Genomic DNA, 10,329 nt, shown 5'->3' on the forward strand with positions numbered 1-10,329 from the left:
GACACTCGAATCTGTTGTTGCTAGGATAATAGTTTTTGCTGGTTCCTTCAATAGGAACCTGTATTCTGGCATAATCTTAAGCAAGAATGACTAGGGAGATCTAGTCAAAGAAACCTACTGGCCGTTTTATTTCACAGTGGAAATCGGTAAAGCATATTTATCGGCAGCCTATATTCTAAATGAAGCGTCTGATTTGGCTCATCATGAAATAACTGAATTCTGACACTAATTTGAGAATGATTAAACCCTACAAAATACCTCAGCTATCCTAAACCTAACTAAACCTAACACAGATACTTTCTGAATAATATTACAATAAAATGTTCCACAAATGAGCCTTGGGATCTCAAATTAATTAGAAATGCATAGCCCAATGATTGTGTAAGTTCATTGAAGGTACAGAGTTTATGGTAATATGAGTGAAAAGAGAACATTTTCCAAACGTTACCACAAGCAGACAAATTATATTAAAAACATTAGTCTGTAGAGTAATATAAAATAAAATATTATCATCTGATCAGCTCAAGTAACACTGATTTATATCTATGAATTAACAACATTTCTCTGTACATTTGCAGTAAGACTGCAATTTTACAAACTGATATTCAGTTGAACATATTTATAACACAAATTATACACTATGTACAAACCTAGTTCTCCAAGGAACTCTTTGTTCAGCATGCTTCAACACAGAAGTGATTTACCAATTTCTAGGACAGGATGCTAGCTTTCCCTTTAACTTAAATAGTGAAATACTTATCAAAACATGAGAAAAAAAAAAATCAATTTGCTATCACATGGTGGTGTTCTTCAGTCACTTGTTTGTTACCATATGTTATAGAAGAGTAGAACCAGTCACAACAATAAATAACATTGCTTATTATGAACTTAAACTTATATTCATGTGATCACACTTTCAGCCTGAGTGCTTTTACAAGACTGTAGGATCCATTTATCTTTGCTTTTCTTGACACGTAGATCAAAATTGCAACTACAGGTACTGCTACTGCTGTTACAGAGGAGAATGCAATAATCAGTGGTATCATTTGATCTGGTTTTTCCAATCTTCCTGAAAATGGAGACAAAAGGAGAAAAAAGTTGTGTAAAAAACCGATTGAAACAGATACATGTATATTACTGTAAAAGCAGTGTTATTAATGACCTTCATTTAGAATGCTCTCTGTTTTCATGCACAAAGCATATTTGTAAACATTTTCCTTATGCTTTTTTCTTTAGTAACTCCATATTACACACTTTAATTCCTAGCCACTATGTTAGTCTTCAATTTGCTATGCAAGTTCAAATCCGTCTGATATCACCTACAATGAAGAACACCACGGATTTCATGAAGAATACAAGAAGAATATCATGTATTTTACCCAGGAAACATTTGGAGACATTTCTATTTCTTGGAAACAATGCTTCAGGGGAAGACCATGTTTAAAAAAGCCCAATCTTCAGACTTTTTTGTGAAACAGAACTTTCTCTGGTGTAGTCTCACTGTTCATGCATGTGGACAGAAATACGGTCAGGATCCACCTTTTTCTGGCCATATCCTTAAAGCTACTGCACCAACTCAGGTAAGAGACACAAAAATATCCACACTGAAAGGAGGCTAAATAGAGTTTATTCTCACCAACTGTTCTGCTATTTGGTTTGATTTTCGGGGTTTTTTTTCAGGTTAACTGCAGTATTGTTGTGCAAGGATCAGCCATGAACTAGCTGTGCTTACCTTGACACAAAATTCATTAGAAAGTACGAACTTTAAGGCACTGGATCTAGCTACCTACAACAGCTATCTCAATCACTTTGATGTTGTTTTCAGCCTCACTGAAAACCTCAAGCAAACATCTGCCTGTATCATTTTTGGTGACACAGTAGAGTATAAAGTATGGCAGAATAATTGCTTTCTCCTGATGGATTTTTTCAAGACCCTCTGTGATGGTGGGTTACTGTGTGTGCTACAAGTAATGGTGACATTTTCTCAGTCTTTAATATTTTCTGATGGATATACTAACACGGTAATATTTTGGGAAGGAACTAAAAAGAAATGCAAGGTACGATTTAGCAACAAACAGAAGCAAAAAACTCGTAAGTTATCAGCAGCTTGTACACACAAAGTACTAACCCAGTTAATGGATTCACTATAATATTGGAGCACATAGCTTGAGACACTACTCTGTCCCTAGCTATCCTTCACACACTGCAGTCAACAGCAGATGACAGGAAGAACATTTCATCAACTGATGGAATATGTTGCATGTATTTTCTGTTATATGGAGCCTTTTCTTCTTTTCTTATTTTAAATTCACTGTTTATTTGAGTTAATGAAACTTCTTTTGAAGTTCTTTTCAACAGAAAAGAAATAGAAAAGGCAAAGAAAGGAGTCCTAGAATAGTATTTCTTTCACTAGGTTCCACAATTTTACATCCTGTTTTCAAAGGTGGAAGTGGAACTGTGAAAAAAAATTAAGCAGAAATTATTTTGTGCATCTGACATTTTGGACAGAAGTTTTCATTAGCCTAAGATCCTACCACTGATGACAAAAGCCTGTGCAACTCATCTCAGTTTTTTAAAGACAATTAATTCTTAATGGAATTGAAGATGTCATTCTGTCTGCCTAAACCAAATACTAATATTAACTCTGTACAGTAGTTCTTTTAACTAACTTTTGACATAAAGTACTATGTGTTGAGACTGCTCTCCCAGTTCATTAATGATATGCATTCATATGTCCCTGTGTCTTTTATCTGAGTCCTGTCTACGGTGTATTTGCCATCTACCATTTCAACGGTTGTGATCCCATCACCTATGTTCTTTCACAGAACACTCTGAACAGATGTAACATCTACACATGGGCAACAGATGGTAACATTTTCTCCTTGTATCATTGCACTGGAAGGGAAAACTGAAAGTGTATTTTTTGGTGCAGCTACAAAAATAGTAAAGAATAAGGAAGAGAGAGAGATTAGTGAGAGAAGTGATCCCTAAGCAATACACTGCTGCCATGCAATAAACAGAAACTGCAGGGCTAAAGCAAAGTCGTCTGCTTAGTACTGAAAATGAAACTTTGCTAGCGTTGCTTGTAGGTTAAGGAATCAGCATTTGGTACAGCTTAAATGCAGCTTGTGAGAACAGGACGCAGAGTCATAACTTAAAGGAGAGCCAAAGGACTGTAATACAGTTCCTCAACAGAAAAGTTTCAGCCTGTACTTTCTCTTTGAATCTTTTGTATACAGGTATCTGGAACTGCCACTGAAACCTATTTGGCAGAAAATATAGCACTACATAGCTTCTTTGCCTCATGCATACATATGCCAATTGGAAGGAGTGATGGAAGCTCAACTGACATGAGAACTTTGCATAAACTATCTATGGCAGATTTCACCCTTCATTGTTTAAAGCTTCCTAAATGACTTAATGACATTAGAGCCACCTTTTAACTCCTTTGACATAAAAGACAGAATTCCCCAGTCCCTCCCAGAATGAGATCTGGACCTAAAATACATCAAACAAAAACTTTGTGTTAATCTTGTTCTACTAACCTTGAACAACTAATTTCACAGCTTTTTCTTCTTTGCCAAATTGGTTATAAGCTTCACATTCATAAAGACCCAGATCTTGACTTTTTATGTTTTGTATAGTTAGAGTTGCATCTTTTAAAATTTTCTCAGACTCCCCAGTGACCTTCTTTTTCTTCCAAGAGATCACTGGAGCTGGATTACCAGAACTAGTACATTTCATCGTCACAGTTTCTCCTTCTTTAACAGCAGTAGCAGGGATAACAGAGACCATTGTATTCCTCGGTCCATCTGAAAGGAAGAATCCTGTAGTTAATCATCACTGGATTTTTTTAAGAGATGGATTCAACATGTTATACTGGATGCCAGGTTGTCAGCCTCCAAAAGTTAATTTCTTTTTCATTCTCAGAATAAGTAAAACACACAGTATCAGAGTTTTCATACAAACTCTCCATAGCCTGAACATACTAACCAAGCATTTCTAACCAAGAATGTTAAGAAGGTAGATCTGTTTCTCACTCATTCGCATCCTGACTTAAGACTGTCATTACATTAAAGATTTCATGTCTTTGTTTTGCTCATCAGCACTGCTCCTTTCTTTGGGGAAGAGCAGAGGACTACACTGATTTGTTTAGTTTGATGGTTACATTTATCACTGAAGGAAGTGGAGAATTAACTAATTATTTTTAAATGATCTGGAAAACATTACAGATACTTACATTCCACATTAAGCGTTATTTCACTTTTAATTTTCCCAAATTCATTTTCTGCTACACATTCATAGTCTCCTCCGTTTAGGAACATCACAGATGGAAGAAGTAGAATTCTCCCCTCACTGTAAGGCCCCATGTCTGCACTGTCAGATTTTCTCCTTAAAATAATCTTGGGAAGAGGGTTACCCTCAGCAGAACATTGTATGGAAACATTTTCTCCTTCCTGAACTGTTGCAGAAGGCTCAATGGAGAGTTCTGCAATGTTTGGAGCACCTGCATGACAAACAAAAAGGCTGTTATACTAATGCAAAAGTACTAAAGATGAAGAGGGTTTTAAGAAAACAGGAATTGCTTGCCCAAAGATTTGTTCATTGTGATTTTGGTCCCAGGCTCCATCTGAGACTTTTGGCTCTACTGAAACAGTAGTAATGTCCCAAATGATTTTACTACTAAGTTTACTACTAATTACTAAAACTACTAGTTCAAAGAAGGAGACTCTGATGTCCCTGTGAAATTGCTATGTATACTAGCATTTCAAGCAAATAACAGTGTCCCCCACACCACCACTTTCTCAGATTCTTTTATCACTTTGAATGCTGCATTGCAGGAAATGTATAGAGGTATACATATATAACAGCTGTACAGACAGAATTAGTTGAAAATTAATCATAGAAATAAAAGCACAGGCCATGAAGAGCAGCACTAAATTGAAAGCTGAATACATAACAAAGAAGGCCCCACAATTTCCTAATTTTCAGTATCCTCCAACCCAACAGGCAGCTGCCAATTGGGTACTGGATAACACAAGCTAAATTCAAGCAGACTTGTACCTTGTATAACAATGTCCACAGTTGCTATCTCCATTTTATTAGTTACCAGATTAATTACTTCACAAATGTACAGTCCTGAATCAGTGAAACGGGCACGGGGAATAGAAAGGACATTGTTTTCTATCAGATGCTGAATGCTTTCATCAGCCAGATGTTTTCTCCAAACTATCTTTGGTGGTGGATTACTATCAGTCACACAAATGAATTCTAGAGGGTCTCCTTCCATCGGTGAGTTGTGTGGAAATGCAGTAATGATAGTAGTATTTTGTGGACCAACTGGAAGGGAACAAAAGAGAAATCAGGTCAGTAAGTTAATGAAGAATGACATGTACATCTTTAACACTGGCTTCTCTAGAGGTACATTTCACACAATACCAAGAAAAAAATGAATAATGTGTATTTCAGTAACACAGTGGAACAATTTTTCCAGACTTGATAAGACATTTAGCTTGCAGCTTCAAAAGCTAAGCTAGACAAAATGTCTACAAATTTTTTTTTTTTTCTCTTACATTTGTACCCCTATTGTTTAGGACTATAAACTTGGAACCACTAAGCTTACAATGGCAATTTTAAAAACAATTGTGTATCTGCATGCTGCCATTTGTCTTCTGGTCTTTACTTTTTGACTGAACACCAGTGCTCAAGCCAAGAGAGCGAGAGAGAAGTTACTAGAGAATTCCTTAACTTCTGTCATGAAGAACTATGGGTATTTAATGGCTCAATGACTGTTATTGAATACAACAGAATCAAATGAATACAACAGATTATCTACAAAAATAATATAGATAAGAAGTGCAGATTATAAATGATTTATAGTACATACTTCGTAAACCCATTCCATGACACTTAACATTAAACAGTACTTGGTGTGAAAGCCCTGGAATAAAAATACTTACAGTTTGCATTCAGTTTCCGAGAAGTTACTCTTTCTTTGGGTTCAAAGTCCATATCAGTAATCGGTAACTTGGCCACACAGGTAATCTCTTTCCCAATATCTTCAGCCGTGGGATTAAATGAATATGTCACAGTTTTGGTCTCCGTATCTGTGCTGTCATCATCATAAAAATTTTCCTTAAGAAGGACATGTTCCTCTTTTTTTAGGAATACTTCCAGGTGATCAGAAGGATACACATCAGGAATTTTACAGGTGACAGTGACCGGTTCTCCAGCAACTAAGGATGGGCTGATCTCAATGATAGGATCACTGGGGAAAGCTAAAAGAATAAAATCCATTTCTTTAGTCTAGCAGAGATGAGCTCTAGGGTCAACGTAAGAGCAAGATCCAGACATCAAACATCTTGAGTTTAGAGGCATTCAGAATATGACATTAAATCAACTTTATTACAAGGCATACCCTGTTATGAAGACATACAGGTCTTTTATAAGCAGTTCATACACTAACAGGAATTATATTTGTACAATTGTTGAAATATGATCACACATGATCTAATAAGATCCAGCAAGGCACCTAAGCGGTGATACAGCTGCCTAAATATAGGCATCCAGAGTGATCCACACATTGGTGGTATCCTGTTTTCCATGCTGGCAGGTTTAGATATCTGAATCATTCCCCTGCAAACTGCAAAGGCTTTGATTAGGTGCTCTGCACTTGCAGGTTTCCCAAATACATCCATCTCAACCATAGTGGTTGCTTTTTTTTTTTTCCTCCAGGTCTATGAATGTACTGAGGAGTCTACGTTTTGGCTTTCAAGTATTACCGAGAATAAGAATGAATAAGACCAGTATGTACTACCTTCAGTGCAGAAAGCTAAGCGGAAAGGGGCTGAGAGAGTCCTGAACAGATAGATAAAGACATCTTACAAGGATATATATGTTGAGCTATAGCAGACTCATTATGCTAGTATTATCAGTTAACTACCAACTATGCTATCTAAAAACAATGATTGATTTTTTATGAACACATACTACTTAAAGACAATTTTATGTTTTTACTTACAGTAAAGTTCAACTTTGATACTCTTCTCTTTTTTCTCTTTCTCACCACAGAAGACTGTACAAAGATAATCATGAGAATTCACAGTGCTAACTGGATTCATAGTCAAGGTAGAGTATGTCCTATGGTTGCTCACTGTTCCTCCAAGGGGGTTGTCCATCTGGGTTCTCCAGGAAAAACTTGGTGATGCACAGCCAGTAGTATTGCATGTGAGTATGAGTGTTTCTCCAATTTGTGCAACAACTCTGTTAGCAGGTATAATCTCCATTTCAAAAGCTTGAACTACAACAGGGAGAGCATATATAAACTCAGCAGCATTCTCAATATTTACTTTTCCATTTCTTCTCATGTTCTACTGTGACATGAGGTCATTACTTTGCAAGTTTACTTTACAGTTGTGTGGAAGTTAAACTAATAAAACTCACACAATAGTTTACATTTCCAAAATACCCCATAAACATTGCAATTTTTTGTCAAAGATAATACAGACTCAGATGACTAACAGACAGTTCTCACATATAAAATGGCATAAACCCAATGCTGTCAGTGAAAATAAACACATTGGCACAATATAACTTTTTTTGTCAGGTGGATCTGGTTCTAAAACTTTGTCACATTTGAGGGGAGGGGCGGTAAGTAAGATAGCAAGGACAACTGCAGAATCACTTTCAATAAGACATTTAGTACCAAACTTGAATGATATTGCCAGGAATGACAGTAAAAATCCAACATGCAGTGATATACTGCAGTTGTCTCCTAGACTGTCTTTTAGCAAACTCAATAAGAAAATGACTGTGTCATTGCAGAACACAGAAAAGCTCAAAGTAAATGTCAAAAAAAGTTTCCTGACATTTTGACAGAACTACTTAATTGACAGTTGTATTCACTGAAATGTGAAAGCAACTGGAACAAAGAGAAATAAAGATCAAACAGTAAATTGAAGGTCAGTTTACACTTAAAAACAAATCCAGCAAACACACGCCCCCCGCAACTTACCAGTCACTAACACATACAAAATTATTAGCACAGCTCGGTTTGTTCTTCCCATCTGTTTTAACATTTTTAATTGCTGTTATTAGGTAAAGAAAGTAAATTCAAAAGCCTTGCTTTCTATTTTCCGTGAAGAAGCACAGCGAGATCCTGCTGCTCTGCAACAGTTTGTTAGAACAGAGCCAGCGCGCTCTTTATAAAGGCCCTCCTCGAGGTGGAGTGGGAAATCCCTGGCCGGGGAAATCCAGAGCAGGGAGGAAGAGATCCGTACCGGGCTGTGCTGGTGAGCTCAGCGCCCTCTGCTGCCTTTTGATACGGAAGTTAAAGCCCAGAAAAACAATAAATATCAACACTTGTAATACAGTGCCCACCAGACTTTAAAAGACCAAGTCGAGATCTGATCCTGCAAACAACTCATAAAATGAAAGTATGTGGGTAATTCCAAGTAATTGAATAGCACTATATCTCAGATGGAAAAGTTTCTTAATTTTGCTTTCAGTGCAAGTATTTTTGTAGGACCATGGCTGAGAATACTTCTAACAATACTTATTTCTGTAAATAACTTTACCTAACTCAGTACTCCCTTTGAAAACTGTGCTACCTGTTAAGAAGGTGATGTTACTCACATTCCTAAGTATTTTTGATCTCTAAAAATGAAGAAATAAGTCAGATGATAACAGAAGTCTGGAGATCTGACTTGATCAGCTTGAATCAGGCTCATCCTGTTCAGATGAACTGAATGAATAAATTTTCCCATTTCCACTTTAAAATTTTTCTAAAATGTCCCTCTCTCAAGATATACTGGTATATCTCATATTACTGATATGCCTCTCGGATCTCTCATGTCCTGTTTATGTATAATTGAAGTATAGCAGTTGATAATACAATTCTGGGATTATTTTCAGCACTTGGTTTCCAGTGGGTATAAAAATCCAGTTTGGAATATTTCTGAGGGCAACTATTATTGGTTAATCTAGTGACAATGGTATGAAAAAAGTAAAATAACATTTTCATTGTTTAATTTTCAATTGTGAAACACTATGAGTGCAAAGAATGGATAAAGGTTTCCCAATCTCAATTGTTTACTTACTCAGCTACTTGAGTAGTTCATATTGGTCAATTATGACTCAGTAATAAAAGCAGCAAGAAACTGAAAACAAAATATATATGTTTTTAAATGTCTCCAGCAAATTGTTTGGTATGTAATAGTTTGGTCATTTGATGTCCATGAAATATTGTAATCATACAGTATATTTTATAAACAGCACAGATTCAAATACCTAGTAAACCAGTAATAACTTGGAAAAATAAAGGCAGAAAGAACAATGTTGTAAATGCTAAAGCAACTTAATTGCTGAAAAGCTGGCACTACATCAACCTAATACTTTCTGAGTCAAGCAGATTTTATGGTTAATAACCTAATGCTAGCTCCAAAATACCATGTCCAGGTGAGAGTAGTACCAGAGGATATAAGGCTCCCGCTGGCCTACAGGGAGCATGTCTTCTTCAGGAGCTACTTTTTTGACTTTTTCCCTGACTGCAGCTGCCCCTACATTTGCATCCTGATGAAAAGATATCTGGACAGTACAAGGTGCTACAGAAACACCAAAACACAGTGTAATAAGTACATTTATGACTCTTTCAAAGACCTTACACTAGGCAAAATAAGAAGCATCCACCACTTTTTTCATACACTTATCATAAACTCGTAAAAGGGATGCAGTGATTATGGAAAGATAAAATTGTGGTCTCAGGCAGAAAGTATGTCTTCAAAATAATAACAACAACAACATTCAGAAATATGGAAAAACCAAACAAGACAACCAAAGAATTACCCAGAAGACAACAAAACAGGGAAATCTCAAGCACCTAACAATGCCTAACCGAAAGTCGCCAAAGCTGAAATTCTCTGAAACTGCCACAGTGGATTCTTCCATAATATATTATTTTTATTATCATCATAATTGGTTTTATTAGAGGAAGAAGACAAAAAATAAATCTCATTAGTCTCAGGAAATGCAAGCAGAGTATTCTTCTGTTATCAAAGTACTGTTATCAAATCCAGAAACTCAAAATCCATCCAGAGTAGGTAACAACATCTACAGAATGTGATTTTACTTCACAGAAAAGGGTTGTTGGAAAAAAGTGTGCTCTCTTAGTTAAGTTGCCAACAAATACTTTTTAATCATAGGCACAGAGAAGCAAAAAATGAAACTCTTCTGCTTTGACTGCTTAAATAATCATTGGCTAAGCTGAAGAAGAAAAGGCAAAATTTCCCTGTTTCTGGGAAATCAGTTTCTAGACACAAAAAGATATAAACA

The 10,329-nt window shown here is 36.2% G+C and overlaps 1 protein-coding gene across 2 annotated transcripts; it reads right to left on the reverse strand.

Annotated features, from left to right (window-relative positions):
- Positions 1-351: 351 nt before the first annotated feature.
- Positions 352-8,186, reverse strand: VCAM1 (vascular cell adhesion molecule 1). Of its 2 annotated transcripts, XM_075760035.1 has the most exons (7): positions 8,015-8,186; positions 7,022-7,300; positions 5,961-6,278; positions 5,065-5,340; positions 4,241-4,507; positions 3,546-3,812; positions 352-1,069 (listed from the first exon to the last, which is right to left on the reverse strand). In XM_075760035.1, exons 1-7 carry the CDS (start codon positions 8,076-8,078, stop codon positions 909-911), a joined length of 1,632 nt encoding a protein of 543 aa, XP_075616150.1. In that variant the 5' UTR covers positions 8,079-8,186; the 3' UTR covers positions 352-908. The 2 variants fall into 2 exon arrangements, with proteins under 2 accessions (XP_075616150.1, XP_075616149.1); XM_075760034.1 differs by lacking the exon at positions 8,015-8,186 and having other exon boundaries at positions 7,022-7,382.
- Between the last annotated feature and the right edge of the window lie 2,143 nt (positions 8,187-10,329).

This window comes from Balearica regulorum, chromosome 8, assembly GCF_011004875.1.
Source record: "Balearica regulorum gibbericeps isolate bBalReg1 chromosome 8, bBalReg1.pri, whole genome shotgun sequence".
Lineage (NCBI taxonomy): Eukaryota > Metazoa > Chordata > Aves > Gruiformes > Gruidae > Balearica > Balearica regulorum.